General features: G+C 42.0%; 1 protein-coding gene across 8 annotated transcripts in view; it reads right to left on the bottom strand.

Annotated features, from left to right (window-relative positions):
- PDE1C (phosphodiesterase 1C) overlaps positions 1 to 20,548 on the bottom strand; it is a 433,318-nt gene that overhangs the window by 254,984 nt on the left and 157,786 nt on the right. For all 8 annotated transcript variants that reach the window (XM_058678108.1, XM_058678111.1, XM_058678109.1 and 5 more), the window contains one exon: positions 15,870 to 16,041. In XM_058678108.1, coding sequence (XP_058534091.1) covers positions 15,870 to 16,041 — 172 coding nt within the window. The remainder of the gene's footprint in view (positions 1 to 15,869; positions 16,042 to 20,548) is intronic.

Genomic DNA, 20,548 nt, shown 5'->3' with positions numbered 1-20,548 from the left:
GGGAAAAACACATTCTTTTTTAAAATTTTAAAAGATTTACTTTTATTGGAAAAGCAGATTTAGAGAGAGGAGAGACAGAAGGATTGTCCATCTACTGGTTCACTCCCCAAATAGCTGCAGCAGCCAAAACTGAGCCCATCTGAAGCCAGGAGTTTCTTTTGGGCTTCCCACATGGGTGCAGAATTCCAAGGCTTTCCCAGGCCACAAGCAGGGATACAGAAGGGAAGCAGAGTATCCAGGACATTAACCAGTGCCAATATAGGATGCTGGCACTTGTAGACAGAGGGTTAACTAATTGAGTCATTTCATCAGCCCCAAGGCACATCCTTAGTGCCCCTTCCCTTTCCCAGCACATCAGCCTGCCCCACAGGCTGGAAGCAATTCCAAAGGCCCAAGTAACCTTACTACTTCCACCCAAAGAGTGATGCTGTGCACTTGTAGAGGCATCAGAGAAGCCAGTAGCATTTGGCCATCATTAGCCAGGCCCTAGGTGTCCTGCTTCACAAACTGACCAGTTGCTAACATTCACTGGCTTGCTTTGCTTTGATTCCTCAGAATGACTGCTCTCTCTTATCTGCAGAATGCTAATGTGCAAGGCTGTTCATCTGAGTGTCGGGAAGGCAGCAGCTTTGAGGCCAAGATTGATGTCTGCCTTTAAGGCTCAAGGCTGTTTAGGGTCTGTGAAGGTATTGCAGTGGGGAAGCAAAAATGACAAGATGCTCCCAAGGGTAGTAAATAGAGAGTCTCCTGCCAGGAGTATTGAATGGACTTAGTGCTTTTATACAATGAGTAAGAGTAAGGACAGGACAAAAACAGGAACTCCATAATGGGAAACATTATTTCTATCAAGTGACCCAGTCTAACATAATGAGTGTGCTATATGGCTATTTGAATGGTGGGTGTGTAGATAGATGTAGATGGGTGGATAGGTAGATAGACAGACCAGCCTTCTGACCCCTGATACACTGGATACAGAGAGAACTTCATCTCTGTGTCTTTCTCTCAAGAACCTATGAAAAGCAATCAAATACACCCAAAATGAAGGATATTCATCACATTCTCTGACTAGTACCCCTTTAAACTGCCAAGGTCATCCAAAAGCCATAAAAACTGAGAAAGTGTCTGACAGCACAGGAGACTTGAGAAAATACGACAACAAAATGCCACGTGGTGGTCTGGATGAGATCCTGCAACTTTATGCTGATGGAAAATGGGTAAAAACAGAAGAAAGTTTGGAGTTTAGTTGAGAGCCATGTGCCAGTGTTGGCTCCTTAGTTTTGATAAAAGTATCACAGACAAGACAAACATGAGGAGAATCTGATGAGGCATAAACAGGGGCACTCCAAACAATCTTTGCAATTTTACTACAAATCTAGAATTATTTACAAACAAAACATTCATTTAACACCTCCTCCCACACAAAACGAAGACTACAAGGAAGAGAAGTGGCCTCCTTCTTTCCTACCTGAGCAGGAGCCACAAGTATCCATCCCAGACCTTGTATAGTTACACCTTTTGGGTAAATATGAAAAGTATTCACAATATAACAGAAGGCAAAAGCTCTGATAAAAATGATATCAAAAGGAAGAGGAGGAAATGGTGGTGGTGGAGAAGCAAACGAAAAAGGGAAAGTGGAAGGGACTGGGGGAAAGGAAACAGAGTCAGGTATGAGGGCGAAAGCCCTGAAGGAGGTGTAGTCCCTGCTCAGGCACAAAGAAGCAAACTGTGGTGAACACAGGGCTGTCCTGTGCAGGCCCTGCAGGGTGCCAAGGCCACTACTGACTGACAGATTTAGGACACTCTGCTCCAAACTGACAGAGTGCAAAAGAGGGTTGGGTGCAGCTGGACTTCCCCAATGGGAAAACAAAGTGACTGACATGATGTTCATCAAATCCCACCTTCTCAGTCAAGGCCTTCCAGAAAATCATTTTCCGACCACACCTTGCTTTTAGGTTGCTGTCATATGACTCTGTTCTGGTCAGTGACTGACAGGCAGGAATAATAGGCACTACTCCCCAGTGTATGCTCTAAAGCATCTCATGTTCCTACCTCAGTCTCCTCTCCTTCTCCTTGGATGTATACGGAGCAGGTAGGCGTCTGAGACAGTAAAGCTCCAGAATGGCAGAGGCCCAGATTCCTGAGTTATGATTCACAGTTTGGAGGTAACCAGATGACCAAATTGCACAGAAAAGTGAAAGAGAAACAAAGTTTTACTGCATTCAGTTGCTGGGATTGGAGGATTGTCTGTTCCAGCATCAGCTAACCTTTCTGAGTGCAACATGTGTGTGCACATTGTATGAAAACAAAACTGAAACCGATGCATTTGAGGGGTCATATTACTGAATCATAAACAAGAATGAAGCCCTGACATTTACAACAAAATGCATGAAGAACATTATTTTAAGTGAAATTAGGCAGAGACAGAAAAGTTTCTTTCACATGTGGAAGTTTAAATATATACTCCCGAAAGTTCATAGAAAATGTGTCTAATGAAAAAGCGATACATGGAAATAAACATATGTACACACGTACATTGCATGCACACATGAAAAGACAAGTAACTCCTGTGACCAAAATGTTCTAGAAAAGATCATGTTGAGGCGTGTTCCACTCAAGTTTGGGTTGAGGAGTGGTCTACTCAAATGACAGATGGCTTTAGGGTGGAGGTGGCTTTAGTCCATGACCAAAGAGGATGACTACTTTTGTTGTGTTGTTAAGTCAGTCCTCCTAGTGGAGAGATCTCCCTAAGAGAATCACTAGGCAGGGCACAACCAACCAACAACAAGGAGGAGTATTGGTACACCTAGCTAGAACCACCGGAAAGAATTCTGCAAAGAAAAGAAAAAAATTCTGTACAAGGCATCCCATAGTGAGTTTTCAGTGATGACTTAAAAAGATGCCTTAGAAACTTGAGATCTGAGAGCCAGGATGCACTACAGCATCATTCCGATGTCACACATGGGGTGACTTGGGGAGCTCGATGAAAAGATGATGCAGTAGGCCCAGCGAGATGGCCTGACCCAGGCAATGCAAGCAGGACAGAGTCCTGAGCCAGGATCTGACACCCCATCTGCTGTGCAGAACACAGTGTCACTGACAGTGTCTTTATGTAACTCAGACGGAAACACGGCAGGACGTTCCTTCCTTGCCATTCCCACATATTATGTTCAAATCCCCTGTCTCAGGACCACCATCTAGTCTGCAGCTGTCAAGGACAAACAGTTCCCAGAAAGAGAGATTAAAGAGCTTTAACTTGTTATTCAATGAGTTATTTCTGTGTTTCTTCACCCACAGCCCTAGCTCGACTCACAAAGAGCAAAATGCACAATTTCACTTTTCTTTCTTCTCTTCTTGTATATTTCTTCTGCTGAATTCAGTTCAACAAATGTGTTCTATCTATTCACAATCAATGCAAATAACCACATTACTGGAAATTCAGTATCTCATAAGGACAGACTCAGTCATTCCCATGCCCACGTAATTGTTACACAAAGTGTACTGGCATGTGTGACCCCAGGACACTGAAACAAGATGATGAAATGACATATTTCACCCAGAAAGGACAAACAGTACTAGTGATGTCCTTTCTGGGCCTGGACAGATTTACAGAACATTGTTGGACTGACAGGCGCAAATAAAGATTCTAGACCAGGAGCAAAAACGAATGTGCAAAAGGATTTGTCTGGTTGGGATGGTCAGCAGTCCAGTGCATTGGTCGGGGCCTCTCAATTTAAAAAGGAATTCACATTGACTTAAGCCAGAGACAGATACCAGGAGTCTAAAACCAAATTGTATCCACTCTCAGGTGGATTCAAAGGATCAAATAATGCCTCCCATGTGTCCATTTATTTCTCAGCATTCCTCCCTTTTGGGCCAGCCTTACACTCAGCAGGCTAAGCCCCAGGGTACAACATGAGCCTTGGAAGCTCCAGGCATGCATCCTAAAAGCTTGATAGACTTACTGGAAAGACAGTACCACTTGCCCAGTTGTGCCGTCAGAGCCACAGACTGCTTCTGATTGGATCAGCAGAAGCTCCACTCCCCTCCAACGAATTACAGTGATTGGAGGGTTCTGGACTCCTGCCCGCCAGTCACAGCATAGAGGGCCCAGCCTGAGGACCTAGAGGTGGAGCCCACCTATGGGCTGAAGACAGCAAAACAGAGCTTCTCCAAAGGGAGGCCAACTTGCCATCACAACACAGAGGAAAAAAAGATGCATGTTGGGTAGAGAAAAAAATCTTCCTATAACTGGCAATGAGAGGGGAAAGGATGGGAGAGAAGGATCCAAATGAGGGGCATTGTTAGGCACCAGATGACAGATCTCTCTGAAGACATACAAAGGAGGGTGGACGGAATCTTCAGGATACTCTTACTGCTTTTCCCACAAGGTCAATGAATGCCACTGTCTGTGGGCATAGCCAAGAGTTATCCTCAATTTCCCATGCATTTGTTTTAATTCCACCACTACCTTCTCACACTGCATAGCAACAATACAGTGAAGCTTACTTTAAGTGGTTTTCAGTGGGCAAAACCAAATAGGAATTAATCTTCCACAGACTTCTGGTCTCTAATTATTAGTAATAATAAATTACTCTGATTCAACAGTGTCTCCAAATGCCTCAGTTGAGCACAGATGCTATCAGCAATGGGGAGTCACTAAAGGCTTCTAAACAATAGGCACAGCTGTGGGGAGAAAAAATGATGCCTGGGATGGCAAATTGTAGCTGGACAGAATGAGGAGATCCTAGAGGCAAGGATGTCTGCTGGGAGGTTATTTGGACACAAAGATGAGAGGGCCCAGGAACACAGTCAAACGAAGAGCTACAGAGAATAGAAATGGTGAATGGAAATGGAGAGTCTACGTCCAAAGGTTTAGCACAGAATGCAACTGTCTATTGGATGAAGTGCCATGGCAGCATGCTTCGGCATCCGCTGACAGCTCCTCCCACTATTTCACCTGTTGATCAGTTATAACACACTCACTGGAAAAGACTGAGATAGGCAGGAATGTGACTCTAAGTAGCACTTCTTCACATCTGCTTATCAACTGCTTTAAAAACAGAATACAATCATGGACAATCATAACTGATGACTAAGTAGGACTGAGCAGGCTTATCCAGAATATCTATAACTATACTTCTTATAAAATTATTCCTGGTAACTTAAGACAGGGCCTCACATTTTATAGCAATATGCAAGGCCTTTCATCTGTCTCTGTTCGTTTCCACAACAATTTTGAAATGAGTATTACTGATCCCATTTCACAGGCTGCCTCAAAATGAGTGATTTGTCCCGAATCACACAAACAACAAATGGCAGAGGGCAAGGTGGAAGGTCCAGACTCATGAAATGGTGAATTTCATAGTTTGGTTCTTATCATTTGCAGTTTAAATAAAAGCTGTGTCCTCAATCTGAGAATTAGTTTTAATATTTAAGCTTTAAATGTTTAGTTGATTCTATTTCTCCAAGAAGAAAACAAAATGGGGAGCTAATGATTAGCCCTGAGGGCAGGTGGACAGCTGGCTGATCTGGGCTCTGAAACCATCTGTGTTTCTATGAAAGCACTAGTTCCAGAACACCCACCTCAGAGGCCATCTGGGACAAGTCTCTCTATGTCCTGTGTCTGTCAGAAGAGATAGCCAAAAGAACACAGAAGTACGATCCTACCAGTTTGAAGGTAGAAGCCCAAAAGAGATCTCACTAGGTTACACTCACAGTGTCTGCTGGGCTCTAAAGAAGGATCTGTCCCCTTCTTCTGCCTAACCCCTAGACGCCCCTTGTATCCCTTGGCTCATGGTCCCTTCTCTCCACCTTCAAAGCCAGCAGCCAGACATCTGCAAATATCTCCCTGGTTCCGACACTCCTGGTTCCAACTGTCAATTACAAGGCTATTTATGAATATATTAAATCTCCTTCCAGGATAAGCTCCCCATCTGTAAATTGATTACCTTTTGGCCTCAAAGGTGACACATCCGTGGGTCCCAGGGATTAGGATAGGGACATCTTTGTAAGGTCACTATTGAATCTATCCCAGGAGTTGACACATTAGCAGACAATAATGTGGCCTAACTGACAAAATAGTTGACATCTTTCTGAAAGGGAATGAAACACAAGATAATGTTTTAATTTTTATGGAAGCATTTTAATGGAAATTAAGGACATTAGCAAAGTTTGTTAGAAAACAGATTCTTGATTGGGGAAATACATTTTCTATGGATTACACTCACACATTGTTTATGAGAATATAAATCATGCTTTAAAAAACTTTGCATAGTCATTGGCAATTATCTAGCCACATTTTAACAGATCTGGCAATTCAATTTCTAAAAATGATAGAAGTATAAAAATATATACTAAATGTCCACCAAGAAAGTCTGGTTAAATAAAATAGAATATTTTCGTATAATGAAAAACTTCGGGGGCTTAAGGAGAAAAGGGTCCATCGATATTAATCTACATTGGAAAACCAATAAAAACATTAAAAAAATCTTCCCTGGAAAAAAAATTATGAAGATTCTATGTGATATAATTTCATTTGGCAGATTAAACACACTCACACACACATGCACACACACACACACACACACACAGGTGCCATGTTAGTTCTGCTTTTCATTACTGTAAGAAAACAGCTGAAACAGACTAATTTTAGAAATAAAAGAGGCCTATTCAGTTCTGGTTCTCAAGGATCAAGTGCCCACATCTGGAGAAGCTTTCTTGCTGACAATGTCCCTAGGAAACACAAGGTGCCACAAAACAAATGACAGGATGAGTGTGGCCAGGTGTCTCCTGGGGCCTCTATCTTTGCTCTTGTAAAGCAATCCATGCTCAGTCACAGGGGTTCCACTCTACTGATCACATCTAACCCTAGTCACTCCCGAAGGCTCCTTCTAAACATCATGGTCAGTCTGCTTCCACCTCAGAACTCTTCACATTGGGCATTACATTCCAACATAAGATCCCTTTCCGAGGACACACTCCACCTGTTCTCAAACCATAGCAGGTACATTCGCTAGTTGCATACCATTTCTAACTTGGGGCAAAAAATATCAGTTGTCCCTGTGGAAAAGGAAATCCTTCCTGTTTAGTTTATAACTTTTTGTGCTGTTTGTATTTTTAATCATATGCATGCATTAATTCCGCCCTTTTTTTTTTTGACTCATCAATATACATGCTCAGGTTTCCACCTGGAAATTCCAACCCAGCAGGTCTGGGATACGGCCTGTCTGTGGGTGTTTTGAGAAAAGTTTCAAAACAATTCAGCTGGCAATCTCTAGAGGTTCAAAATAATTCCTCCTTGTGTTGGACTGTCTGTTGCTTGTTGTAAAGTTAGAACCTCCAGCCGATCTGATGATCAAAATTCCCATAGGTACTTCTGTCACCCTCTGAGGAGCTGGTGCAATTCTGCAGGGTGTCTGGCCTGGGGCTGGGCTTGAAAGCATCTTAAACTCTGAGACTTCCAGCTAAGGTAAAGACAAACCTATTGGCAAGTTCTCTGGGTTTTGTTTGTTTGTTCGTTTTAAGCCTTTATAAACTCTACAATCACTGGGCTTTTCCAAAAACTATTCCCCTCTGGCTGAAACATGCTCTCCCCTAAAAAATGTTAAGTTGAAAAGAGAACCAGCAGATAAGAGTTCCCTCTCTCTCTTTCTCTCTGCCTCTGAAATAAATAAATTTTAAAAGGAAAAAAAATTGGGATATTAATATTACATATTGAAGTGTATATTCCAAAATGTAATCAAAACCATCCATATAGTCTGGGAAGTCACTAGTTACACTCTAAGCACATTTCAATTGAGCAGTTACATTTTCATTGGAAATACTTGATCTATATTTTACAGTTGAAAAATAGTTTTTCATATGTGATTTTGCCTCAGACATACTTTTAATGGAAAACACTAAAACATTTTCAGAAACTAGGTTGATCAGCTTAAATAAAACTTAAAATTTGGTCTCTTAGTGCCACTGTCCACATGTAGCTCATAGCTTCCATGTTATGGGGGGGGAGGGGGCATAACTCTCTATACTTCAGATTATAAACTCCTCAGGGACCTACAGGGCCTGCTTTTACCACAGCGTTCCAGATCCAAGGCCACTGCCTTTTATGTAACATTGAACAACTGAGTAGCAGACAATCGGAAGAAAAGATGAAGTGAAGGAGGGAAGGAAATGGGTGGGTTGTTCATTTTAGTGTCACCCCCAGCCAGCAGAGCACTTTGAAAATGTGCTATTAATTGGGCCTTTTGTTTACATACGCCATACAGTTTATCAAGCTCAGCAGCTATTCATCTCATAAATACTGAGAAAGATGCTATTACCACGTTTCAAGTGAAAACAAGGTTCTGAAAACGTCAATGTGCTAGGGCTACTAGCAAAGGGTAAGACTGGATGCTAAGCCTTGATTTTCTGCCTCTCAGTTACAGCAACTTCAGTTGTCCCACAGCTGTTCTTCAGAAATCAGCAAATACGAGTGGAATGGAATTCCACTCTGCAGGGTACACAAGAATGCTAAGGGCAGCTGGAAAGGACCCTCCTCGGTGTCCTACACCCATGGATAACATGAACATGAGAGTTACATAAATCCTATGCATCATTAGGGGAAAGGTCAAGGCCAAAGTCACTACAATTAGTAACTGGTTAATAAGAGAATGACAAGTAAAAGAGAATTGTAGCCATGTTCAGCAAAGAAAAAATGAAGGGATTATTAGTGACACTACTCATCTGATTAACCCTAAGAACTGTGCCTGGATTACAGCCTTCATGCCCAGGCCACTACCTTAAATCTACAAAAATTCACTCTTTCAAAGGTTTCCAATACAATATCACCTATAGTCTATCTGTGAAAACATTTTAGTAACATCAGCACCTAAACTTGGAGGCACGGTTGACTACATCATAAAAGTGACATTTAAATTTTAATTTAAAGGATGGAGAAATGCTGAGTGTATTCTATTGTTAAATTTTAGAAACTGATTCCACATAATCAAACCTAAGTTAGAGGAACTCAAGCAACTTAACAACTTGGGAAGAAAGAAAGACAAATGGTATTTTCTCATCTTCCCTTCTCTATTACCATGTATCACTTTTGTAATATAAATATCTTTAAGAAAAAAAAACTTTCTTTACACAAACAAGAACACGCCAGCCATAATGCTCACGTAAGGGACAGTAACAATCTCATGTTTCTAGATGTGTCTAGAACATGTGAGTCCATTTCTGTTCATGGAGATAATCCTGCCTCAGCTGCTTCATCCTTTGGAAGGTCAAGGTCGATGCTCAAGGTGGCACAGCTTGGCTGTCATAGCAGGGCTCTGGCTGTTCCCCAGCTCAGTCACGTCACACTGGGCCACAGCATTGAGGAGGCTTCTTGCACAGCTCAGTAACCCCTGCCTGGCACTGGGAGATGTTATTAACATGATCTTGAGACAGCTGGATTTCCCATCAGCCCAGTGAGAATGTGCTCAAGTTTGAAGCAGGCTGTTTCCTCCTCTCAGGAAGCTAGCCCCAGAGTCAGGACCACTGGCTGGAAACAAGAGCATGTCCAAACTTTCTATGTAGAGTTTGACATTTTTGAGGATTTCCTTGGGATGATGAAAGTAGTTAGAGATTGAGTATAATTTTAAAATCTCCCATCTTACATGGGAGTTTGTTGTTGTTCCCCATACCTCTGCAAAATTTCTTGAAGGCAACAGAAACAGGACTTGATTTCATGTTTACCACTATAGCTGATGAGAAATATCCGATACCCAACAAAAAACACAATACAGAAATACTGGCTCAAGATTTCTAGGCTACACGATTATCGGAGCTGTGTCCACAACACCAACGCCCATGGTAGGACAGCAGCAGACAAAGGCATGTTGGGAGCCTATGATAATCTAGATTCTCTGAGAAGCAGACATCAAGATAGTATTGGACATGTAAGATATCAATTAGGAGCTAGGAGAGGCTCAGAAAGATCAGGATGCAACTTTGAAACACAGTGAAGGAGAGAAGAAAGGAAGGATGGTTGATAGAAACATAACGAAAGAGAAGTGTCCAACGAAGACCAGCAAAGTGATCAAGGCATACTCAACCTAGAGTCATATTTGAAGAGTCCTGTGTCTCCCAAGGCACCTGCCATCTCAATCACTGCAAAAAGAACTCTTAGCACTGGCCATGATGGGGCTCAATGACCCCACTCAGAAGCTAGGATCATGGGTCAAATACATTCACCACAATCAGGCTCTACGTGATGGCTCAATGCCTAAATCCTCAACTTGTAAACTCTGGAATCCCATATGGGCACCAGTTCACATTCTGGATGCTCCACTTCCCATCTAGCTCCCTGCTTGTGGCCTGGGAAAGCATTAGAGGATGGCCCAAAGCCTTGGGACCCTGTACTCACGTGGGAGACCTGGAAGAAGCTCCTGGTTCCTGGCTCCTGGCTTCAGATCGGCTCAGTTCCAGATGTTGTGGCCACTTGGGGGAATGAATCAGTGCATGGGAGATCTTTTTCTCTGTCTCTCCTTCTCTCTGTAAATCTGATCTACTTTTCCAATGAAAATCAATAAAACTTTTAAAAACAAAAAAGGGCATTCTCATGATTGTCATAGAGATAGAAATTCCCTAAAATACCAGAGAATGGATCAGGAGGAACTCCAAAGAAGCAATGTTTACTGTATATATGCCTTGGCAATTTCTAACACTGGAAAATCTACTTTTAAAACACACAAAAGGATATCTAAACATTTACCTTACTGGAACAAAAAGGTGCAAAGAGAAAATCCTCTGTGCTTTGAAAACATCAAACTCCTCTTTAGTTTTTCCCCTGGATAAGCTTGAAGGAGACCCAACTAATTGGGATTAGTGAAGGATAGAAGCGGAAGACATAGGAAAGCAACAGCAAGTCAAGGGAGAAGGTGTCCTCAAAAACTCTCGGTCAGTGACCAACATATGATGATAGGGAAATCCATGGGAGCAGATTTCCCATGAGCTAATTGGGAATTTTAACCCATGACTCATCCCAGGGTGGGGTGCAAAGCCCCACAGGAGACGTGATCTTAGGCCATGTCATATCATCAGCCAGACTGCACATTTCCTGAAAGCAATCAAATCAGAAACTGACTTCTTGGCAGCAACCCCCAGTGGAAAAAGAACTGCCAAGAGCCCAAATGAGGATGAGTTCAATCCATTAAATGGGATCTGACAAGGCCTTAATCTCATCCGTGGCAGAGGGTGTTGGCTTGACACGGTTCTGCTCTCTGGAACACAGTCTTCATAAGCTATGTATAGAATCTAGAACGCCTTTGCCAAAGTACAAATAAGTCTGTTCAACGTGGGGAGAGAAGCTCATCCAGCCCTTGGCAAATCTTTAGGGAATTAAGACTGTTATCCTTCCAAATGAAATGATCAAACCTGGCCACTCAACCTATGCTGCAGTCTCACAACAGTAGGTAAATAATTGAGACAGCCAAACACCAAGTGGTTTCAGGGTCCCTACTGCTGCTCGGGGGGGGGGGGGGTACAGTGTTGGTAGTGTCTGCCCGTGATCACACAGCAGCAACACAGCTCGCAACTCCAGGCTGGGCTCACTGCATCACCCAGTCATAGAAGAGAACACCAAAGCTTAGAAGATCAATTCACTCCTAGTCAGAGTTTTGAAAACTGAGGGACAGTGAATTAAGGACTGCCACCTTTGTTAAACCACTTCATCCTAACAACCACTCCCAAAGTCTGTGTCATTATTTACGGTTTCCATGTGAAAATGGGGAAACTGGAAATTCAAACCATGACTTAACTCCCACAGTTTCTAAGATGCTTGCAAATTTCAAACTGACTTCCAAAGCTCTTTGTCTCACCCTTTAGAAGCTCCTCAAGACAAGCACATTACTGGAGGACTTGCTGGAAATACAAATTCACAGGTTGCACGCAGCCCTGCATTTAACAGTATTCCCCCAAACCTCATCCAGGGCACCAGGACTTAATTTAGACATAAAGTTGATGAAGCAATCCCTGAAAGAGGTGGATGAATTGCAAAAATAAATCTAAATGACAGAAACGACTTAATGCTGTAAGAAAAATGGTCATTCTTGTAGGCTATATAGCAACTATACACCCAAAGTGCACCCCCAAATTAGTAAAATCTATCTTATGTGTACACCAGAGGCAAGGGAAAGAGAAAGCTCTTGGCTGGGCCAGCGCCTCCTGTTCCCTCAGGTACTGAGATTGCTGTCACTCATCAGACTGGCTGGCCTCAGCTATATTTCTCAGCCTCAAGTTCAGTTTATTCTCTTTTCTTTTAGGAAAAAAACTTGGACACAGCAACAGGCTCACAGGCACAGAATCTGAGGAACCAGGAAAACAAGCAATGAGCCACAGTTCCCAGGATAGGCTACTTTCCAGGCTCTGACGCCTTTTGCTCAAATTACAGCTTTCTGTTTCATCCTTTTCAAAGGCTCAGGCTTTGAAACTAGACTTCTCCTACCAGAAGCTTCATGAAATTCCAGGGTCCACAGTGTCTGCACCTGCAGTCACAAAATCCAAGTCCGATCCTACTCACTCTATAGTCTCCAAGGCATACATGGATTCCAGGAGGTACTGAACAGGAACACACAATTAAAGCAGATTTCAGGGTGCTGGATGCTTGTCTCATTCACATGTATCATGCCCTTTATATCCTTCCAACAGCCCCGGGGAGTGGGTTTCCTCAACCCTCATTTAGATTTGAAAAATACAGGCTAAATTAAGTAAATATTATAATGTATCTAATGCAGCCAGCATTGTACCACACCAGATTAAGCCACCACCTGGAATACTAATATCCCATACAGGTACCAGTTCAAGTCTCAGCTGCTCCACTTCTGATCCAATTCCCTGCAAACGCACCTCAGAAGTCAGTGGAAGATGGCACAAGTACTTGGGTTCCTGCCACACACATGGGAAACCCGGGTGGAGTTCCAAGCTCCTGGCTTTGATTTGACCCAGCCTTGGCTGTTGCAGCCATTTGGGGAATAAACCAACAGACGGAAGAGTTCTTTGTGTGTATGTTTTTGTCTCTCTATATAACACTTCCTGCCAGATAAAGAAATGTTTAACAACAAAAAGAATCTGAGAAAAACTGGTGGTGCCAAATGAAACCAAGTGTCAGAAGACAAGAGATACTCTTGAAAGCAAACATCATTGGGAAGAAGAGAACTGAGTTGGTGATGTAGCCTTAGAATTTCAATGAAGAACGAAAGCCCACCCTCCATGAGGAGCCCCATTTCCCAGTGCTAGTTGTCCTGGGAGAACTTGGGAACATTTAGGGACAAGAGCCTCAAGACTGCACTTGCTGATCATTTAGCACATCGAATTGATTGATGTTGCAATTTGCAAACTGGTTGATAATAAGGCCTGATGGGCACATATTAAGGCCTTAGATTCCATTTGTCCTCTTAGTCCGCACAAGCACAAACAGAAGCCAGTAACTAAAAACATCACTTTTCCCGTATCAGACAGCAGTGATGATCCCACGTGGTTCCTACAAAGGACAAAGCCAAATCACAGGAACCACGTGCTCTATTCCCAGCAAACAAGACCTTCCAAAAGCAGAGATGCAGACGCAGGATGTTGGCCATCACACACATAGACTCCTCCAATTTCAAATGTGTATAGATATATAGATATATATAGATATATATAGATATACACATTTATATGTCCATATATATATATATATCCACTTATACACACACACACCAGCCAAGTGTCTGCAAGGTTCTGTACTTCAGAGTTACAGAGAAATATTCAACATTTCAACAACAGCAGAAGGAAGACATACCCCTTGCTGAGGACATGGATCACTGATATACCCCTGTAGTTTAAGTGCTGTAGAAGTATAATAAATCATTCCTACTAAGTTATTCAGTTGAGATTCAGTAATTATCAGGATGACATGAGGAGGAATGTAAGAAGACATGTGTGATTTACTATATAAGATTACTTAAAATCCAGCTGTGGTTTATCCCTTGCCTTGCAATAAACAAGGCATATCATAATCAAAGGCATTAGTTCAAGGATAATCTTGGTTATCCTCTGATTTACTTGTTGTTAGTAAACCATTCCCACAGTTGAGTATCTCCCTTCTAACAGTTTATACAAAATAATCTCACAATCATAACTATCACAGTTTAGGCTGAACTCACAAGAAAACATTTGCCACCTGATATTCACACTGAAACAAATCCCCTTCTTTGGAAGAAATGACAGTTCCAGAACAGCATATAGTTGTATTATAGGCATGAACAAATAAGTGACTCATGTCATTAGGTTTCTAGCCTCAGTTGCTAAACAGTTGGCACGTTTGTGTCTGTGGCTTCCTTCTCACTATGCCAATGTATTACAAGTAATCAGAAATAAGCCCTGGACTTTAAAAAAATGTTATAACTTAATCTCTTTCAGGAACCAGGATATTAACATGTGACATAATTAGCAGATCAAATGAAGTTCATGGTAATTCATAATCTCTCTCAAAGAAAATGGAGTGACTGCAAGGAGAACCGATGATGATAAAAGAGCTGGACAAGCAAGTAAAACATAGTTTTCACAACAGTAACCTGTAGGTATTCACTGAAGATGATGGGCCAGGCTTGGGGTGGGAGGAGTACCAATGAGAACACTGCACGGTAAGGGAGCAATCTACAAGGGACACTCCAGAGCGAGAACATGTAAACTGAAGAAGCCATTCGTCACCCTCTCTTCCACCACAGCCACTTTCAGAGAACTCCACGCTCACAGTATGTCAATGCTCTTGTAGAGTGAGTTTGATTTTATTCAAAACCTCACAATGTAATTACCAAACACTTTCTAGGAATAAGAAAAGCATTTGCCTGCAATTCTTGTCTCACCAGTGCATCTATCACATTGCATAAAATAATCCAAACCCCTATTCATCATTCCTTTTTAGAACCCATCTGTAATTCAATCTAGGAACCTTCGCACAATGGAATGGCTTTTACTGAGAGATTACATACATCACCTGGATGCAAAAGAGTACCTTTTTCAAATGTACTTCATGGACTCCAAGAGTTGTCTGAAGTGTTTATAGGAAGAGAAAAGCAAGGTTTATATGCTCTATGAACCTTTTAGAAAATATGAAAATCTATGATAGGAAAGTGAAAGTCACAGGATGAAAGAAGAAGCAAAGCAGGAAAATGATTCAATTTTTATAGCAGTGGCACTGTTTATTCCAAAAGGGTATTGAAAAGAGCAATTCAGAAAATAAAATCATATTTTACACCCATATTCATACCCAGATTGAGTTGTACTTCATAAGAGTGAGAAGGTGAGGGACAGATTCCTAATGAAAATGGAACACCAAACCAAAAGAAAATGAAGAAGCCTTGACAGGAAGATAGAACACACAAGAATGAACAAAACAAACAGCCACCTGCGATCAACACAAGAAAACTCTCACTTCAATTCAGATGGTAGCAACCTCCATCTGCCGAATCACAACAAACTCTAAAAGACACAAGGCTGAATGCATTCCCACCACATGTTTTCCCTCCATGTACTTATCTCTATGTATCATCCTCCTTTGAGCTTGCAGAAGATTCATTAATCCAATTCAAACTGCCAACATCAGTAAATCTTCAGCATCTAAATGTCAATGGCAATTAATAGCCAACAGAAACTTAACCACTGATAGGATCTTCACTACAATTGGGAAAATCAAACACAACTCTGGCAGGTATTGATTCCAATACTCCATCGATTCTCATTTACTCAGTAAATGAGTAAAAACAAACGGAGTAATTCGCCAGCCACTCTGACAATGAATCCAATGGAACCAAAGCAACTCCACAAGCAAGTAAGAAGGAACGAATGGAAACTGTAGTCTAGCAAACCTGAAGGATGTCTTCACCAACGCTTCTGGGCTATCCAGCTGTGGCAGTTCATCAGCCAGGATCTCTTCTGGTGGGCGCGGGTCATGGACGATCGTTGGCCGTGGCTTCTCCTTGGCATTCCCCGTGAGCCCATCGATGAGGGAGTTCCACAAACAGTTCTGTGACTTAGACCCTGAGGCATAAAAAACAAAAAACACACCAGTGCAGATGAATTATTAACTCCTTGTCCAGCCTTTACCAATTCAGGATGTTAAAAAACAGAGCATGGAAATCTATGCATTTTGTCATTGTTTTTTCCAATATTAGGAAGATACTGGCCAAGCAACAAATGGAGTAACCAGGAATTCTTACATCTAAGAATAAACAAATACTCTGAGTATTTTGACTCATAGCTGAGCAGTAAGGATAGATCCTGTCCCACTGCAGTGATGAATAGCCTTAAAATCCACATATCACCACAGTATATTTAACTCAAATATCTATTCGGCAATTGGAAATGCACATGTAAAACCCTCTCATAGAACAGTCAGGTATTCAAACACATACTTCCCCCATGACCTTAGCTTCTCTAAGAGCAAAGCTACAAGACTCCATCCATTCTACAGAGACACCTACACCTACAAAGAGGACCCCACAGCTAAGAACTGGAGTTCACCAACAGTGGTTCAATTCATCTGCAATAGCTAAAGCTGAGGAAAATGACAGTGCATGTTTGTTGGTTCCTGCTCTTCAGACACCTCCAACAAGCAAATGTTAAAGGTAGTCATACAGCGAAGACGGTGCCACAGAAGTACAGCCTGATCAGCCAGGTATCAAAGTCAGCATGCTCCCTTGATGGGATGTGGTGAAAGAGGTCTTTAATCTTGGTGCTTCTATACCCCAAAACATGTAACTGCAAGGTGTTAAGAATGGTTTCAGCTTCTGTTAAGTTTCATGCTTTCATATCTGACCTGCAAATACCAGCCAGCCATGGCTAGTCCCAGTCTAATTGATTTGCCTGAATCATCTTGCCTCTGGCTTCCTGCCTCTCTTAAGCTCTCCCAGCTCATCCTAAAGGGATGCACTTTTCAAATACAACCAAACAATCTGGAGTTCACACCCTCAGCCATTTCCTTTACAGAAATTTCAAAGCTTCCAGCCACTACCTTTATGCCCTACTACTGCCAGAGCCAGGTACTAGGTACTGTCCCCTAAACCCAACAGCTGACTGGAATTACATTAACCATGCAATCTAAAGCCTATCTATCCTGCTTCAGCAGGTACTTCCCGTGGAGACAATGAAAGTGTTTCTTGCTCATAGTTCTCCCCTCTCGCTCCTCCTCATGAACCACCCCAAGGCTTTCCCATGTGACCCCACACCATGAGGTGGCGCTCCTATCTCCAACACTACGAAAATAGCAACTACTGATGTAACAGCAGTCATCTCCTGGCCTTTCTACATCTAATTAATGATCAGAACTATTCAAAACACCCAGTCCAGTCAGGGAAAAATGTCAGACAATCTCAACTGAGGAATGTTACAAAATATCTGATCAGTAAATTTCCAATTGTCAAGGTTAGCAAAGAGATGGAAAGACTTAAATGACTAGCACAACCAAGAGGACCCTAAGAAGGCAAGAGGTTGAAATGGAAGGTGATGAGATCCTGGCACTCAAGAAAGACATTTGATAAAATCTAGAGAAATCTGAATAACATGGATTTCAGGGAGCAATACTATATCAGCATTGGTTCATTAGTCATTACAAATGCACCTTGCCAAAATAAGAGGTAACAACAGAGCAAAATAGGTCTGGAGGTGCTATACTTTATGTTATAAATATGACTGATGGGGGAATCTCTTTATCTCAGTATAGCTCCAATATTTTTGCATGATTTATGCAAATTTACAACTATTCCAACATGTAAAATTATGATAAAGGTAAATAAAAATATCATAAATAATACACTAATAAACTGATATAAATTTAGTTTGTGGCTAATTTCATTTCTAAAGCAGAGCCTGAGGGCATTCCTCTTACCATTAGCAGGTTGCCTTTGGCTTATGCTGGCTATGTTCTACTCAAATGAAAGGAAGATTTTGTCTTTGCACCAAAATTCTGGCAGATAGTCAAACTGCATACTGATGGGGCTCTGTCCATACAAGAAGGGTTGGCTTTAGTTCCACCCACGCAACAATGCAGAGGAGATGCTTTATCTAACTCACACAGAGGCTCCTCAGGGGCATGAGGGGAGTTCATGAAGAAGCAGCTGTACCAGATAACACCCATTATGTGTGGGCGAGGTGTCAGAGAAAGATGCATGTACCAAGAGGCTAATGTCTCCTTAGAACCCAGGCCAGCCACCTGCAGTCCATCACAGAAGAAACCATCCTGGCTTATTCTGCCCAAAGAACTTATTCTGCCACTAAGAACATGAGAACTTTACAGTCAGGAGGAAGCACCCCACAAGGTTCCCTGAGCAGTCATCAAGGATTCCCCATGGATCAGCAAATGGCACTTTTGATGACATGGTCACGACCAACCCTTTTGGGGCGTGTAAACTGTTTTTATGTCAATCAAAAGAAAATAAATCACAGTAGTGTCAAGAAACAGATGTCTCAATGCTTGAAATACAAGAAATCTTTTAAAAAAATCCTAAACATTTATCTGCATAAGATCTGGTCCTATTAATGAAGATCTGTCATAAATTACTGATGCCTGGCTTAGGAAAAAAAAACTAAAAGCAGCCATCTATTTTCTTAAATTTCAACTAAGACCTAACCGAAAACTCCCCATATTTGTCCCTCTTTCCTTCATTTATTCATTTAATAAAAACATATTTACATTCCCACAATGTGCCAAGTTCCACTCTAAGTCTCTGTGAACAGAAAGATGAATGAAACTGTTCTCTTAGGAGCCAGTCCACAAGCAATCACAATGAATCAACAGCAGCCATCCAATACCATCCCAGGGTCCCCATTGTGGGGCATGCTCTGAGGGTCCTGCTCATGAGGATCTGATAGTTCAACAGTTTTGAATTACTGCCCCTCAAAGCATGATAAAATCTCTCCAGACTCCACTGACTGACACAGTCCACCTTAGAGTCTCTGTTCACCCAGTTATTCACTGCCAACACTTGGCTGGGTTAGTTGATCAATTTGTTATGTCCTTCGTCCTCTATTATGGTACCAGATGTCCTCTGCAGACTCCAATGTACTGTGCACTTGGATATGCTGGCCACTGCTCCATTTTTTATTTTCCTTTTTTATCATTCTAGCAATGCACTGGTATTTTCATAACATGTTCTCTAACTTCATGTTGGTGAAAATTTTCTGTTTTTCTCCCTGTTGTGGACTATGTTTACTGGCTCTTTATTTAAGGGGATGAATGATAAAAGTGTAGTGGAGAATGACATGTTCAGATGTGGAGACAAAATATAGCATGTCTCTCTACATGCAGACCAAAAATGGACTCCCAGTGAAACAGCTGAAAATATCCTGACAGTAGGGTGCTGGACTCTCTGATGTTGTCCATGCCTACAATGTCAGGAAACACTTTAACAGCGTCATGATAGACTTATGACTGTTTGGGAAGGACCACCCATTGTAATACTAGAGGGGATATCAATGGGGGGAGGAAAACTGGAGAGGAAATCCCAGAGCCTGTGGAACTGTATCATAAAACAATAATAAAAAATAGTTTTTTTTAAAAGATTTATTATTATTATTGGAAAGCCGGATATACAGAGAGAAGGAGAGAAAGAGAGGAAGATCTCCCATCTGATGTTTCACTCCCCAAGTGAGCCGCAATGGGCCAGTATGCGCCGATCCAATGCCGGGAACCAGGAACCTCTTCCAGGTCTCCCACGCGGGTGCAAGGTCCCAAAGCTTTGGGCCATCCTCAACTGCTTTCCCAGGCCACAAGCAGGGAGCTGGATGGGAAGTGGAGCTGCCGGGACTAGAACCGGTGCCCATATGGGATCCCAGGGCGTTCAAGGCGAGGACTTTAGCCACTAGGCCACGCCGCTGGGCCCATAAAAAATAGTTTTAAAAATCACTATAATTGAAAAAAATTAGCTTATCTATTGTCTAGTTTACCCACATGGTTTATCTCCACTTTTCATTAGCTTGGAACTATTTTTAAATACTGTAAATTGAAGGAAACATAAAAATGTCCATGGTTCATACCCACAGAAACATAGATTATGTCCCATGAAGCTTAATTAATTTTTACCATATGGATACTGACAAGTCTTGCCAGTTTCACAACTGTTAGACTCACTGCAGTATTCCTGATGAACCTATATACTGGTTTGTTCTTCGGATTCTCTTCCCAACTAGTTATAACAACTTAATGGTGTCTTCATTAATTAGTGAGTGGAATTAAGCTCTCTAGCTTATGTTTATCCTGTATTTGTATGAATTTTTAAAAATTATCTTTTATCGGGACCCAGCACAGTAGCCTATCAGCTAAAGTCTTCACCTTGCATGCACCAGGCTCCTCTATGGGCACCGGCTCTAATCCCAGCAACCCTGTTTCCCATCCAGCTCCCTGATTGTGGCCTGGGAAAGCAGTCGAAGACGGCCGAAAGCCTTAGGACCCTACACCCATGTGGGAGACCCGGAAGAGCTACGGCTGTTGCGGCCACCTGGACAGTGCATCATCGAACGGAAGATCTTCCTCTCTGTCTCTCCTCCTCTC

The sequence above is a fragment of the Ochotona princeps genome, chromosome 20 (assembly GCF_030435755.1).
Source record: "Ochotona princeps isolate mOchPri1 chromosome 20, mOchPri1.hap1, whole genome shotgun sequence".
Lineage (NCBI taxonomy): Eukaryota > Metazoa > Chordata > Mammalia > Lagomorpha > Ochotonidae > Ochotona > Ochotona princeps.
The sequence above is the reverse complement of the archived record's forward strand: the minus strand, read 5'-3'. Positions and strand labels throughout refer to the sequence as shown.